The sequence below is a fragment of the Cydia amplana genome, chromosome Z (assembly GCF_948474715.1).
Source record: "Cydia amplana chromosome Z, ilCydAmpl1.1, whole genome shotgun sequence".
Lineage (NCBI taxonomy): Eukaryota > Metazoa > Arthropoda > Insecta > Lepidoptera > Tortricidae > Cydia > Cydia amplana.
Window position 1 is genome coordinate 38,764,206 of NC_086096.1, and position 16,184 is coordinate 38,780,389.

A 16,184-nucleotide genomic window follows, 5' to 3' on the forward strand; every position below is an offset into this window, starting at 1 on the left:
GCAGCGCCGCTAAAGAAGTTTTCACTTCAAAAATTGCAGTTTATTTTTTAGTAAATAATTAGGTCTGATCTATTATACTACGCAGTCGTGTGAAGATGGCATTAGTTTTTTTGCCAAAGACATATACCTACTTAATTTATTTGCATTTTGTTTGTATCTTAACATCAGTTAAGTTTAAGCCTAAGTTCCTACATTCTAAAAAGTCAATTGTCTATTACTCTTTATACATGTTTAGCATTAGCATATAATATATACAAATGGTGAAGACCATATAAAATGGACGACGAACGATCGAATTTACGTATTTTAATCGCGAATCGAAAAACTGGTTTAAAGTGTAAGTACATGTCTAAAAGATACCCCGAAAACGTAGAAACTATGTAATTATTGATTAAATTAAAACATTAACTCGAAACAAATATAGCTGTTATAGGTAAGAACTAAAAAGTTTATCGAGCTTATGCCAAAATATGGCCGTTTTGTTGCCATACTATTTATATAATTTATTGATGTTTACAGATACCTAAGACATAAGAAATATCAAATTGTAATACTTCTATGTTATTCATATTAGAAAAAAAAATGATGTTAAATAGATAATTTTGTAGTGATGTGATATGTGATGTTCTGTGTACTTAGTTCTCTTTCTTGTTATTTGAAAATTTGCTTAATGTTATTTTATGCCTTGTTAAAAATTTCATAATATCTATTTAAAATTTCCTCTTTTGTAAGTATTTACTTTGTTTTGTTTAATACTAAACAGGGTTTTTTTTAATTAATAGTTCAATAAATGGGATGTTGATGTAAACAGTGTTATTTATTTCCTTGGCCTTTTTATAGTTCAGCAATGTGGTCTGGCAAAACATTACCTACTCCGAGACAAGTGGGAAAAGGTTATTCTTCCCACTAGCTACCACCAAGTTGTTACTATAGCTGGTCAAGCAAATCTTGTCTGTAAAAAAAGGCGCGAAATTAAAATTTTCTAAGGGACGTTATCCCTTCGCGCCTACATTTTTCAAATTTGCCGCCTTTTTCTACTGACAAGATCTGCTTGACCAAGTATATATATAATTATATATACTTGGTCAAATTATATCAAGGACCATATATTTTAGTATTATAAGCACAAAGGCTTGAAAGCAATGATTAAAACAGAGATTATATGACAAAAGATCATAATTCATAAGTCTGACTTTTAAATATTGAATAACATTAATTTGCATTTTATTTGGTTTAATTTTATTTGATATCTTACAGAGAATATTTTCTTCGGGTTGGTGTGGTGAAAATTTTGTGTTCCACTCGAGGGCAAATTTTGTTTAACCTTCGTGCTTTGATACCCGAGCAAGCGAAAGATTCCAAAATTGAACCAGGAGCGAAGCGAGTGGTTCGAAGAATAGAATCTTGAGCGTTGCGAGGTAGCAAATAACTAATATTCCATAATATACAGAGAGGAAAATGGGAACTATGTATATGGAGGAGCGATCTGATATGATGGTGATGTATACAAAAGAAACCAATCAGTGATTAAATAGATTTATTAACTATAACTTTATATTAATTATCTAACTATCTACAACAGAAACAAGGATGCTTAATCAGTTAAATGAGTTGATGGTAAGTATAAAGTATGAGAAGAATATTACAAATGATCCTGCCGACTATTTTTCTATCTAAAAACTCGCAAGTAATCTGATACATTGGTTTAAAATTGATTTTACTTATTTAAAGTCCTTACGAGCTTTGACTTTCCAATCAATTGTGATTTGGTTAAGTACTATAGTTCGTTTTTTTTGCATTAGAAAGAACTTGAAAGAAGGTAAGCCATTTTGACATGTCTTTTAATTGAAAAACACTTTTTAAAAATCAATAACTATTACTTATGAAAGCAGAAGACTATAAAAGATTGTATTAGATTCATAATTGTTACATATTTACCGTAACTTATTTTTAAAATGTGTTTTTCAATTAAAAGACACATCAAGATTGTTTACCTTATTTCTAATGCTAAAAAAACGAACTATAACCTTTGTTTTAGTTAGCTGGAAGAGATTCCTTATAAGGGTAACCTAACCTTTTGTATTTCTTTTTCTGTAAATTTGATGACAAACTGTTGTTGTAAATAAAATAGAGGCTTCACTACTTAGGGGGTCGCACAGGTTGAATAACACTGGCCCACTGATCTTAGCGATTTTTATAATAGAGTTGGACCAAGCTTATTAATGAATAATTTCTATGAAAATATGATTTCTATGAAATACATAATGACAAGTCCTCACTTTGTTTTGTCCTAGTCAGTGCAAAGTTTAACTTGGACAGACTATATCATGATATAAAGTGGTTCTTGTATAGTAGAAATTAGTTGTTATCAATTTTACCCCAATGCATCATTTAATGCCTGATACTGATTAACTATAGTCTGTCAAACAACTTAGTCAGCAGAAAAAGGCATGAAATTAAAATTATTTATGGGACAATAACCCTTTGAGTCTACATTTTTTAAATTAGCTGCTTTTTTCTACTGACGAAAATGGCGTGACAGACTATAGGAAACTATCTCCATCTAAACCTTAATGTGTGTCTCCTGTACTTCCTTGGACTTGTGGGTGCCGTCGCAGAACGGCCGGTTCTTGGTCTGTTTGCAGTTGCACAGCCAGTAATCTTTAGTCTTCTCCACTGTGAACCTTATTGGTCTGGAATAGAGAATGTTTTCGTTATTACTTGATAACAGATCCAACGAGTATATGCCCATTGTTTTGTAGTTTTAGTAATATTGTGATGCTGTGTAATTATAGTTATTGGGGATGGTGTGAGTTGTCTTTGAGTTTTTATATGTTTTCCGAGCAAGCTCGGTCTCCCAGGTGTTTTATTGATCTGTAATATAGGGTAGCTAGTTTGCCATACACCATAGCATACCTTTGTGTGATCTTCAGATACACGTCCTTGTGGGTGCCGTCGCACAGCGGCTGCGACTTGGAGCGCCCGCAGAGGCACCAGTGGTACGTCTTGCCCTCCTGCAGTGTAACCCTAAACGGCTTCCTGTCGTAAACAATGCCATTACTTTTCTGCGCCGAAGCCGAGTACACCTCGGTCATTGGGTTCTTAGGGATCTCGGGCTTGGGTGCCTTCGTGACATAATAAGCCTAAAATGAACATTAAATTAGATAATGAATAGCAAAAATATAACCTATTTATTTACCCCAATTCGGACTCACTTTGCAGGTTTGCGTGTACAACCTTAGAGGGAGCTTTCTGAAAATCATTCTGTATGGTATTAGATATTAAATTAGGGTGCCAATTATCATTCAGTAGCTACTTTTGCCAAATCTAGATATCTACGACCTACTTTTTCGACTTTAACCAAGTTGTTATTTTATGAATGACCTAAATTTATAGGTTATATTGGCCGTTTGACAGCAAACTTCAGAAGATTGACAGCATTGACAGCGAATATTTTCGTTTTACGCATCATACGATCTTTAAAAAATATTTTTGATGTAATAAATATTTTATTAATTAATAAAAATAAATTAACTTCATATCGTTGTTTGATTTGAAGGTAAAATTATTATTGCTATTCTAGAATCAAGTTTACAGCAAAGAGTCACATACTACTTCTTTGCTCTACCTTGGTAAAACAAACGTCACGTCAACTCACTGAAACATGCTCAAACAAAGTAGAGACAGAAATAGTAGAACTAGAAAGCCATCGCGGCGTAGCCATCGCCGTCGCGACGGCGATTAATGATTTTAATTCATTTATCTTAAGTTTATGCCTTTAATTTTACATTAGCTTTTATTTTTAACCGCCTACGTAATAAGTTAGAGCCGTTACCGTATTATGTCTAGAATTAGGGGAATCGAAGCCAAAGTGAAAAAAGAAATTTTGCATTCAGCCAAAAATAAAAATGGACCAAACACAGCCTGCGAAAAGGATGACGTGGAGAGTAAGTAATTTTTGTGTTTTCTAGAAGTTAAGAACGTCGCGACCTAGATTCGATGCATCTACAATTCATCGGAATACGTTAATGTAAATTTTTGTTATTTGAGGTTATGTGGCTTTTTGTTTTTGTGTTGGTTCCGAGTTGTGTTGCTTCGCGGCGTCGAATGTTTATGTGTTGTCGTTTACGAGGCGGTAGGCAGGAGCGCGAGGACTCGACGACAGTGGTTTATATGTATACCGTGGGGGTAGATGTGATTTTGTTCCACTTTGATGTCTGAGCGAGCTCCGCTGAGCGCCCGTCCTCTGAGCGCCCGCAGCGGCCGCCTCCAATGTCGCGCAACGTAATGGGCCCGCCGAAACCTTACCAGCCCAGTAACTATAACATTTACCTTAATATTCTTGTATGACTGATGTTCTAACCTTATCAAGCTATGCCATCTGTTGCTAGATTTCTTAGCAATAACTCAGACAGACAAAATCTATTTTTTGTGTTCTAAATTTTGCAAGCATTCAAGATCTATGAGTAAATTATTAGGAGTGCCTCTTTTATTGCTAGCTATACTTAAATTTTATGAGTTAATGTGATATTAATTTAAGTACCTACACTTGCAAAGCATTCAATGCAACAATTTATTTTTGTGGCAGTAGATACAGCCACTTTATAACTAGCGCTAGCTGGGACACTGTTTACAGTTCTGTGCCAGCTATAACAAGTTTTTTTGATCCGTATAATCTACTACATATTACTACTGAATTTGGCGTCTGATGTTTATGTAAAACCAATAACACAATTTATAGCCCAATGTTGGTGCTGGTTTAGTTTGGATCAATCAGGTGATAATTCCTGCTTTTGGCGGAGTGTTCCATCACTAGTATATTGGTAAAGCGACAATTTTTATACCCATTCAGAGAAAATGGAGACATATATAGAGCCTTCATAAGATTGTGTCCTTGAATGAAGAGTTTTGACAGTGAATGTACATCTGCAGGCGTATTATGGATGGTTTTATCCACGTGACAAAATAACCATCACTTTTTAACACCGCGGGGTTGAAAGTGATGGATACTGTTTTATCACATTGTCATGTAGACAAGAACAACCATCATATCCATACTGATTGTAACTTAGTAGTAATAGTTACCATACCATGCATTAAAAATAGGTAATAAGCGTAAAGCTCCAAATATGTTAAAATTGTTTCTGTTTCAACAGTATTTAATTTTTTATGGCTCGTGTAAAACATTCCAGCACCTATAACCCTGAGGTATGGTATGTTCATAACATTAACATTCCAAATGAAAACATCCATACAAAAGTACCCATTTTGATTGGACTATAGTGTAGTTTGGCACAGGTTTGCGGCAATATCAATTAAACATTAATCATGAGTGAGTGCTTGGCGAAAGTGCATGGTTTTTACAAACAGTTCAGTGTCATCTTGGCTGATGCGTGCATTATGCTTCCCGTCCCTTTCTTATTGATACAGTTGGAAAGAGAAGGAGTAAGTCAAGGGTTATGCATGCAACAAAATTTTCATGAATTGCCTTTAATTACTGTAGTTCCTTATAAGTGTGTGTTTTAGGGCCGATACAGACGGACTGCAACTTGTATGGGAACTGCACGCCAACTACGCAGTCCGTCTGTACCGGCCCTTAGGGTCCCATAGCCTAAACGGCAAAAACAGAACCCTTATAGTTTCGTCATGTCCGTACGTCCGTGTCTGAAAGCCATTTTATAACTTGGGTGTTATTTGTTACTTAGGTGTATTTAAATACATAATATTAAATAATCAATATATATTAAAAAAGAAAGTGTACAATGTGCGTGCCGCTAAAATTCAGAAATGAGTACCGATACGATCAAGGACGTTATATGGTGTGGTAGCCCTCTATCTCCAGTCCATGAAGAAGTTTCCCGTTTTTACCTGAAGCGTGTGCTTTTGAAGATATAAGTGCTGAAAGTTTCGCCCAGACCCAGACTCAGAATTTTGTTTTGTTTTTGAATTTTGAACCTTAACTTAATAGACGAAAGTTCAGAATAGATCGTGAAATATATACCTACAAAATTTGTACCTGGTGTGATGTCTCGGGTCTTGGAAGCTAGACATTTCTAGAACAGTCCAGAACTTTCGAGAATATTCGAGTGCATTCCATAGCATTTCAGAACATTCTGGAATGTTTTCAAATGTTCCAGAACATCCTAGATCATTGTGGAACATTCCAGAACACTTTCGAATGTTCTGGAATATTCTGGACCATTTGAAGCCTTTTTTATAAGGTCCGAGCGGTGCTACCTATTGGTAGGAGTATATAAAGCAAGATCCGTCGTGAGGTTCGAATGTTCGAGAACAACCCAGAATATTCTGGAATGTTGTCGAATATTCGGATATAGCCTAGCATCCAGGATCCGAGATCATTGTGGGACGTTCCAGAACACACTGAAATGTTGTGGAATGTTCTAGATTCTAGAACATTGTGGACTATTTAAAGCCTTTTTTGTATTTCTGTGAAGAAGATTCCCGTTTTTACCTGAAGGGCGGTGCTTTTGAAGATATAAGGGTAGATAATTTCGCCCTGTAGACATTTCTAGAACATTAGAGAGTATTCGAGAGCATTACACAACATTTCAGAACATTCTGGAGTGTTGTCGAATGTTCGAGAACATCCCGGATCATTATGGAATATTCCAGAACACTCTCGAATGTTGTGGAATATGCTGGAATATTGGGGGCCTTTTGTTTTTTTTTACAACTACCACACAATCACATGTCAACTCTCTGAGCGAAGCCGGGTACCTCAGCTAGTTGTAATATAATGCGAAAGTTAGTACACAGTAGGGCTTCCAAATACCGGACTTCTCACAATACCGGTATTAATACCGAAACTGTCTTCATCAATACCGGGATCCCGGTATTGGATATGAATCGCTTAAAAATATATAGTTTTATTAAAAAGGGGAATTAGAAAGGCTCACTGGAATACCAGATATGTCCTAAAAGCTATTACAACAATAAACAATCAATGCCGCCATCTGCAATAATTTTATTTCACACTCCAGGTTGGCAATAATTTTATCCAATTTGTTGACTTCACCTCATCAGTCACATTTGTAGTCCAACTTAACCAATCAGACAACATTTTTTCAAATTTCCGTCATAATTGGTTTGCCATTATTACAGTTATCCTTGTTCTTTCGTTTTATTTTTTGATAGAATTATAAGAACTAATGATATTACTGTTAATGTCACTATCATCATATTCATCACTCACATAACTTCAGGATTCATCCACCACCAACCACCAAATATTTATCTGACGCATTAGGCAACGATCTTGTTTCAATAATAAAATGCGGGCTAGAGACCAGTTAGAACTTTAGACCAAGTAAAGTCTGCAACGATTTTGATAGCATACGCAGTACGCAGTGCAAGTGTTATTTGTACGTCATAATTTCATAGAAGTTTGACGTTTAATATAACACTTGCACTGCGCGTGCTATCAAAATTGTTGCAGGCTTTTCTTGGTCTAACTCTAAATGCGTCTGACGTTTAGTAAGCTTTTTGATACAGCCGAATATAATGGATTTAAAGGGTTTATGCTGCGCATTTCCCTCATTTTTTTAAATACTGGGATCCCGGTATTGACTTTAAAAATACCGGTATTGAAAAATGCGTTTAAAAAGACGGGATCCCGGGATCCCGAGATACCGGGATCCCAGTATTGGAAGCCCTAGTACACAGATATACATACATTAATTGCACATTTTAATCACTGAAGAAATTTTGACACCTAATGAAAATGAGTTACAAGAAAAACTTGGTTGAGCTTTTGCAAATATATATATTAGGTAATTGTAAGCTACAGCAAATTCGAATGTTTAATATATTATTCAAAGCTGCTGCGGAAATTTAACATTATATCCAACGTGCACGGTCCCTATACCGTGCACGTTGGGGGGTCAGCTATCTTGTGGCCTAAATCGAAAACATAAAGTTGACATTTGCACATTGCGCCAATAAACAACCTCCTGAGCTGCCCCCTACAGTTCATGCACGCTCCCTATTTTTCTTTTCCGTGAAAGGTACTCAGTCCTAACTATATAAGAGTTATTTATTTTAGAAGAGTATGTAAAGTGTAAGAAAAATGCTTGCTTCAAATTTGATTTGCCATGTTTTCATTTCACCAAACGCGTTTTATTATGTAATTTTAAAATTCTCTACACTTTTTAAAAAAGCATCCTGTAGTCTTAATTAGTTAGTTATTGAAATTAGATTTGTGATTCTTCTAAAAATCTGATGGTTTTTGAAAAAAGAAACGCGCTCAGCCAAATCGGGTAAATGAAAAAAATCGTTTGCGATAGTTGACCATTCCACAATAGGGTTCACACAGAACGAGCCGCACGTCGCGAGAAGGCACGTCTACACAGAGCTCGGCCGCATTGGCTCGGGCGAGGCATAGGCAAGTCTCCACCGACCGAGCTGCTTCGCGCGGTAACTTCCTCGCGAGGCGGCTCGTTTTGCGCGGACCCGCCTAATCTATACCTAACTCTTTAGTATCAAGTCATGCTCATCCTTCGTCTTGATCCACAGAAGACCAGGTGAAGGAGCTGCTGGCGAAGATCCCCGTGCTGGCAAAGACCTTCGATATCCACCGGAAGATCGGCGAGGGCACGTTCAGCTCCGTCTACCTTGGCTCCATGAGGCAGGACGCGGGCGTGCCCGAAGGAGACAAGAGGTGAGTCTTCCTTAGACATCTTCTTTCCATGTTCCCTTTATTTGGGGTCAGGCCTCCTCACTCTTCTGCGCCAAGCTACTCTGTTTTGGGTTGCCTCTTTTGACATCTGGGATCGTTTGAGGTCTTTTTTACGTTTGACCACCAGGTCAGCGGATGGCCTGGGCTTCTCTTAAGTTCCGGAATTTTTAATGCGACTTTGACGACATGATACCACTACGTCTGTTCACGTGGCCGTAACACCTAAGACGATTTTCAGTGAGTTGATTCGTGCGGCTTGAAAGACATACGTTGGCTAAAACACCCGTGCTGGGGAACCTTCGAGATACACCGGAGGTGGGTCTTGCTTAGACGGCCATACGTTGGCTTAGAATATAAAGTATAGATGGGCTTATGACACCCGTCAACAGAACTGAGGGCATACCGCCAATATCGTAAATCTATAATTGCTATCTGCCTCTCTATCGTTCGAACATGTGAGGGCGATTGAGATAACGATATTAGATTTTTAGACGTTGGTGGTTATGCTGACAGGTACCTACCTTCCTTTTGTTACTGGCAGCGTGATTGTTTTACACAAAATAAAAGATTGAATACTTTTTCAGATGGTTCGCCCTTAAACATTTAGTGCCGACCACGCACCCCACAAGAGTGGCGCACGAACTGCGCTGTCTCCGGGACATCGGGTAAGTGCATTCAGTTTTTAACCGACGTAGGGAATAAATTCCGTGATGAATCTATCCTGTCCTTTCTAGAGGCTCAATCTATCTCCATACCAACTTTCATCTAAGTCGGATCAACTTACGAAGACAAAGTTACATCCATTTATGATATTAGTTGAGAAGTACTCTACGTGTTTTTCAGAAAAATCTTTGGTGTTTATAAAAAAACCCCTTCGCCTGAGACATAAATAGCTAAAAACGTTCAAAAATACCTAATTTATCACCCCATTACATCATAGATAGCTATAAAACACTCCGTAACCCATTGCTGATAATGGCTCGCGAGGAAATTGCCGCGCGAAGCGGCTCGGTCGGCGGAGACGTGCCTCGCCCGAGGCAATGCGGCCAAGGCACGTTTACACAGACGGAGCTGTTTCGCGCGGCAATCTCTTCGCGAGGCGGCCCATGCTGTGTGGACCCGCCTATTCGAGTGTTTGTTTCAGCGGCAAGAGCCACGTGATCGGGGTGGAGCTGTGCCTTCGCAACCTGGACCACGTCGTCTTCATCATGCCCTACATACCGCACCAGAAGTTCTCCGTGAGTACTGGGACTAAGTCGCGTAACCGCGTCTCCATACTAACGTAGTCCCCATTTTCCTCCCTGAATATTGACATTATGGTTTATTTCTATGGTATATTAACTATAGCTATGCCCTTTCGTTTAACTCGTTTATAAAGGCTTATAATATATCTGAAAGAATAAGTAATTTTCGTAACAGGAATACGTCGGCGATATGGACGCGAACGAGCTGCGGCAATACATGCGCGCACTCTTAACCGCACTACGCCACGTGCACACGTTTGGCGTCATACACCGAGATGTGAAGCCGAGCAACTTCCTATACGACCGCGAGCGGCGACGGTGAGTGTCACTGCGCACTGTTAAACACGCACGCACTATTACCCGCACAAGTCACAACAAAACGTTCGCCGTCATACGCCGGGTATCGTTTTGGGTCGTCCCATTCGTTTTTCGTCAAGTTCTTAAATTAGTCCTATTCTGCTTTCAATGTAGAATGGGTGACGAAAGCAGAATAGGACTAATTTAAGAACTTGACGAAAAACGAATGGGACGACCCGACCCAAGACGATAGTACCATACGCCGGGGCGTGGAGCAACTTCCTGTGCGACCGCGAGCGGTGGCGATGGGTGTCACTGTGTGTTTTAGACATGCGCGTTCGTTGCGCACTCTTTGCCGCAATACGACACTGGCAATTAGTGTATGTAACTTGTTTTGAAAATTGGCAAAAAAAATCTCGACTTGTTTGTTTCCGGTTCCGGTTCACGGACATAGGTAGCGTGATCTATCACGGACGTGGCGCCATCTCTCGATAGTTCTCTGTACTTCGACGTGTGTATGTGTTGCAGCTACGCGCTGGTGGACTTCGGGCTCGCGCAGCACACGGCGGCGCCCGCGCAGCCTCCGCCCGCGCACCAGGCGCTCAAACGGACACGGGATGACGTCAGTATATTGCTTTGGTTTCATGTATCTTAATCTCTGTTTTCGGTTTGATGTCAAAACGGAATTGTGTCCAAAATACCTGAATCCCAGAATGCCTAATATTTTTTTCTCAAAACACCACATTTTCAAAATGCCTAAACTGCAAATCTTACTATATGTGTCACAACCACAATACGTAATATAATTTACATACTTTGATAATTGCTGTGCTATCCTATATTGACTATTTTAACACCAGTATACCATTCAAAACTCTGACATCGCTTACAGGACTCTCTCTTCCCGGGCGCCAAGCGCATGGCGCTGGACCTGTGCGTGCGGCGCGCGGCCCGCTCGCCCGCGCCCGCGCCCGCCCCGCGCGGCTGCGCGTGCGCCGGCGCGGGCGGCGTGTGCGGCGAGTGCGCCGTGTGGGCGCCGCCGCGCGCCAACCGCGCCGGCACGCAGGGCTTCCGCCCGCCCGAGGTACTATACGGCAACCTATTTTTTTTTTCAACTTGTACGCGGTTGAATTAAGCTAAAATTATATACTTTCCGATAATTTTGTTTTATTATTTCGATTGTATATAGAAAAGTATTATTTTAGTTGATTAATAGAAAAAGTATTGTTTACAATAGTGACATAATCAAGCTTTGCAATTTCGTACCGTACTTAGGCCACTCAGCAAGATTCATCACCGAAACACGGTGACAAGCTCTTTATTATATCACGGTTACATAAAATACTAATCTCGTTCGATTTAAAAACAAAAATAAATTCAACCATATTCTCTATCCCTACACTATTAATTTCAAATTAAATTTCAACTGACTAAGACGTTAAGTCACAGAATAAATAATAGTACTAGGTACAGAAGATTCACTCTCTAACAAAACGCGTCCATTACGACAGATATAACCGCTAGGTGGCGCAAGCGCGACCAGGCGTCCGTTCCGTAGCGGTGCACAGCAACTACTATGGCTAGACACCAAAATTGGTGTAGGCCGCAAGCACTTGTAAATACTTGTAGTGAGAGTGAACCACGCGTGGTTAAAGCCCTTGCTACACGGTCGCCGACAAGCCTACTAACCGTCTGACCTTGGTCTGATCTTGGTCAGTTTTGGTCAAATTTTGTTGGAAACAACTGTCTACACGGTCCGGGACGGACCAAGGCCACGCGGTCTGGGGCCTTGTCGGCGACCGTGTAGCAAGGGCTTAAGTCGTAAAACCTTGGAGGATACAACTAAACGGAGTAGCCATTAACAGGCTTTCCCCTCTGTCGAAAATAGGCGGCCAACGGTCATACACAATGTATGGACTGACGTTTATCTGACATGGCTATTTTTACGTTACGCATACATTTGACGTTCCCCTCCCCCGCAAAAATCGGCAGACGGTTTTGTACAGAAAATTACAGACATGGCGTCTCCGTTTGATTATATCCTCCAAGGTCGCCGACAAGCCTACTAACCGTCTGACCTTGGTCTGATCTTGGTCAGTTTTGGTCAAATTTTGTTGGAAACAACTGTCTACACGGTCCGGGACGGACCAAGGCCACGCGGCGCCACCTTGTCGGCGACCGTGTAGCAAGGGCTTAAGTCGTAAAACGGTTGCAGGTGTTCTTCAAGTACCCGCAGCAGAGCACGGCGGTGGACATGTGGGCGGCGGGCGTGGTGCTGGCCAGCGTGCTGTCGGGCCGGTACCCGTTCTTCCGCGCCACCGACGACCTCGCCGCGCTGGCCGAGATCACCGAGCTGCTCGGCACAGAGGCGCTGCAGCGGACCGCACAAGCGCTAGGTAACTATACACCACAGCTATAATACTGCTATAATAGGTATAGTCATTAGGGCTTGCAATTCGAATATTCGAATTTGTCGAATATTCGACCTGTTTTGATATTCGAATATTCGGCCGCTCAGGTTTCGAATATTCGAATATTTTTTATTACTATAAAAAAATCTATGTCATCCGCTGTAGTTACAGTTTCTGTGTGTTTTACGGGTATTTACAGTGAATGAGGAACGGTAGGTACCCAAATACGAAGGAAATAATATTTTTACTGTATTCCTCTCGATAGACTTCGTAAATATTCAGTGAAACCTAACTCAATTTAAAAGAAAACGAAATCAAAAAGTATGTTATTTTTACGGTGCGTAAGTTTTAAGTTAAAGGGTCATTCTCTTTATTCAGTACAAGCGTACGTTAAGCGAATTTTTGAAGTCTAAACCTTGCCACTTATCGCAATTCTCAAATTTAATCATACCAAACCTGCCCAACTTGGTAATCTAACCATGCACCTTTAGCTGACGAATAATCCACCCAGTACTCAACTAACTTTTTCCCTTAAATATTCCAATATTATATAATTAGCCGACCATTAGGAATAACAAAACAAATAAAGTCAATAAAGATTTAAAATACAATGAAATTAAAGGCCTGTAGCCTCTGAGTGATTACAAGTTAATTTAAATCGGAAAATAATTACCTACTAAAAAAATATCTTACATACCTAGGTGTTTGGATGGTTAAAGTTATATTATTTCACGCAACGACGCATTTATAATAAGCTATATCTAGAAGTATTAAATACGTCAATTTTGGCGTTTTACTTGTTTTTATAAATGTGGGCATCTTATAAATAGTAGGATGATAAAATCTAGTCAATTAAGTGGATTTCTGCCAAATATCCTTAGTTTTAGCAATATGTGAAAAAAGCTTTTGAATAAAACGATAATAAACCGATTTCTCTAAATAAATAACATACCTAAATAGTATACAGATGTAGTGCATAATTTTTTACCATCGTATTTTCTCGGAAAAGTTCGTATTTGTCGCGATACATCAGTCAACTTTTTTTACCGAGACTAATCGAAATAGCAAGACACGTTCGTACGTTTCCGTGAAAATACGATGGAAAATAATTATGCACTACGAGTACATCTTTGGCTGTGTTTGTATTAATTTGAAATTGTTTATTTCAGGCATATAACTCATAGTGTTAGTACAAAATATAAAATTTAACTACCTATATCTATGTTAGTGTACAATATGTAAAAGAATAAATACCTAAAACTACTTAATACTATTTATTTTGATGATGCGTTGGGTTCGTGCAACTGATTCCAACGCCTCATCAGTGGGCAGTCTACTCTGTCGACAAATGCGCTTAGGAGACTGTTGGTGCTGCCCTGCACTCTATGCAATAGGGATGCCGCTCTTTTACGCATAATAGCGTAAGTCATCCGTACGGGCATCGGCGGACATCCCCGACGCACTGCAGTATAGTTTGTAGCTTTCTAATAGACCCCGAAGGCTAATCCTATTGTCTATTGTTAAGAAAAACCGCTCGTGCCACGTGCCACAACCACCTGCATAAAAAATCGGTACTTCGGTTACTGAGTGCCGGCGAGTCGAACGCTACAGAACCAGTCTAAAATGTGTCATCGAGATGCGTAACAAAGGCGCGTTATCGGAGAGCGCACCTACACTGGTTTTTTGAGCGTTGGACTAGCCCGCGCTCAGGTGCCAAATAGAATAATGAAGACCCTTTTTTGCAGGTAAGTAGCACGTGCGGTTTTACTGAACAATAGACAATAGGATAAGCCTTCGGGGTCTACTAGAAAGCTACAAACTATACCGAGGCAGACCCATCAGCATCCTAAACGCATTATTATATTGCACGCATTAATAGACGCATAAATAAAATAACCGCATGTTATTGTTGAGGCTGTCGTCTGTTGACGTCGACGTGCCGCCGCGGGCTGTGCCTGCGCAAGCTGTCCGCGCAACTGCGCGGCGCGGCGCCCGCGCACGACGCGCGCGCCTGCGCCAAGTGCAGCCGCCGCCACGCGCGCTGCCTCTGCCGAGACGACACGCCGGTAATACCTGTCTCTAAGAGTCTCCCCAAACTTATCGACGCGGAATCGGCAATGCCAATAGAAATGAAACTTTATGTCCACGCAATAAGAGCGAAAAAGACGCCGACGCGTCGGCCGTCGACGGCCGAACGGAGCCGAACCGAACCTTACCTGTTTATGCTGTTTACTATCGGCTTTCGCCGAATCCGCGTCGATAAGTTTGGGGAGACCCTTAATGTTCCGTCACACAAGCGCGTGAGCGTTTTATATGGAAAAGCGGACGCCCCGCCCGGAAAACGCGCCTGTGTGATGAAGTCTTTAATATTTTGTCTTATCCAGACCTTTATAATGTTACAGCGACCCGCCCGGCTTCGCAAGGGTTAGCAAATTATACATAAACCTTCCTCTTAAATCATTCTATTAAAAAAAAACCGCATCATAATCCGTTGCGTAGTTTTAAACATCTAAGCATACATAGGGACAGACAGACAGCAGGATGCGGCTTTGTTTTATACTATGTAGCGATCAACAAAATCGTTTAGTTAGAAATTTCGTTCAAATCATATCGGTATATATTCATACGATCTATATATCGATATTCGTGAAATTGTGATGATTAAAAATTTTTTTTTGTCGATCCAGTTCTTGGAAATTGTCCAAAATGGCGAAGCCGTATATTCAGTTTTAAGTTATGCTCGCGAGGTCTACAGCTCTCAGCAAATGATGGTCTGTGCCTTAATTTATTTATTTGGAAATTTAATTCAGGCAACAAGGCCCATATTACAAATACCTTACAGACTAACATACATATGTATTTTATAAACTTAAAACTAAACACTAGCTATTTAGTCGATGAAACGTCGTGGCGTGGGGTGGTGGTAAACGGGGTGGCTTAAATCCGTGTCGGTGCGCAGGCGCACGCGCACGACCCCCTGCGCTCCGTGTGCGGGTTCCCCGACGCGGCGTTCGCGCTGGCGGCGCGCCTGCTGGAGCCCGACCCGCGCGCGCGCATCACCGCCGCCGACGCGCTGCGGCACCCCTTCCTGGCGCAGCCCCTATAGCGTGCGGTGAGTACCTACTATTTATTTATCGTATGGCATATCTATACATGTCACTGCGTTATAAATTTAAAATTTAAAGCTAGAGTTCTTAAAATAATCCACGGCTTTCCCAGTCAAGGTCTTGAGCTCTTCAATGTTGCCACCGAATTTGGTGTTGGGGCATTCTAGCACCATGTGACGGATTGTGCACTACCTTACCTACTACCTACCAGGGATGTTGCGAACATCCGCATCCGCATCCGCAACCGCGGAACTTCCGCATTTTTTAAACATCCGCATTCGCATCCGCAACCGCGGAACTTCCGCATTTTTTAAACATCCGCATTCGCATCCGCAACCGCGGAACTTCCGCATTTTTTAAACATCCGCATTCGCATCCGCAACCGCGGAACTTCCGCATTTTTTCAACATCCGCATCTGCATCCGCATCC

General features: G+C 40.6%; 2 protein-coding genes across 2 annotated transcripts; one reads left to right on the top strand and one right to left on the bottom strand.

Moving 5' to 3' along the window:
• Positions 1–2,546: 2,546 nt before the first annotated feature.
• Positions 2,547–3,398, bottom strand: LOC134661012 (CDGSH iron-sulfur domain-containing protein 3, mitochondrial). The gene is made up of 3 exons (XM_063516907.1): positions 3,216–3,398; positions 2,917–3,143; positions 2,547–2,693 (listed from the first exon to the last, which is right to left on the bottom strand). Exons 1-3 carry the CDS (start codon positions 3,261–3,263, stop codon positions 2,564–2,566), a joined length of 405 nt encoding a protein of 134 aa, XP_063372977.1. The 5' UTR covers positions 3,264–3,398; the 3' UTR covers positions 2,547–2,563.
• Positions 3,399–3,705: 307 nt separating this feature from the next.
• On the top strand, positions 3,706–15,753 carry LOC134660711 (cell division cycle 7-related protein kinase-like). The gene is made up of 11 exons (XM_063516493.1): positions 3,706–3,947; positions 8,533–8,677; positions 9,280–9,360; positions 9,840–9,933; positions 10,115–10,257; positions 10,765–10,858; positions 11,129–11,320; positions 12,452–12,648; positions 13,817–13,836; positions 14,562–14,713; positions 15,607–15,753. The coding sequence occupies exons 1-11, from the start codon at positions 3,842–3,844 to the stop codon at positions 15,751–15,753; spliced, it is 1,371 nt and encodes a 456-aa protein (XP_063372563.1). The 5' UTR covers positions 3,706–3,841.
• Positions 15,754–16,184: the final 431 nt, after the last annotated feature.

What these genes read in the sequence shown, in the direction of transcription:
- LOC134661012 (XM_063516907.1), bottom strand. Translation starts at nt 3,263, where the DNA reads ATGATTTTCAGAAAGCTCCCTCTAAGGTTGTACACGCAAACCTGCAAA. An exon ending in TGTACACGCAAACCTGCAAA is followed by an intron (nt 3,144 to 3,215) that starts GTGAGTCCGAAT and finishes TGTTCATTTTAG; the next exon opens with GCTTATTATGTCACGAAGGC. An exon ending in TATCTGAAGATCACACAAAG is followed by an intron (nt 2,694 to 2,916) that starts GTATGCTATGGT and finishes TCTCTATTCCAG; the next exon opens with ACCAATAAGGTTCACAGTGG.
- LOC134660711 (XM_063516493.1), top strand. Translation starts at nt 3,842, where the DNA reads ATGTCTAGAATTAGGGGAATCGAAGCCAAAGTGAAAAAAGAAATTTTG. An exon ending in GTGCCCGAAGGAGACAAGAG is followed by an intron (nt 8,678 to 9,279) that starts GTGAGTCTTCCT and finishes ATACTTTTTCAG; the next exon opens with ATGGTTCGCCCTTAAACATT. An exon ending in CGCTGTCTCCGGGACATCGG is followed by an intron (nt 9,361 to 9,839) that starts GTAAGTGCATTC and finishes TGTTTGTTTCAG; the next exon opens with CGGCAAGAGCCACGTGATCG.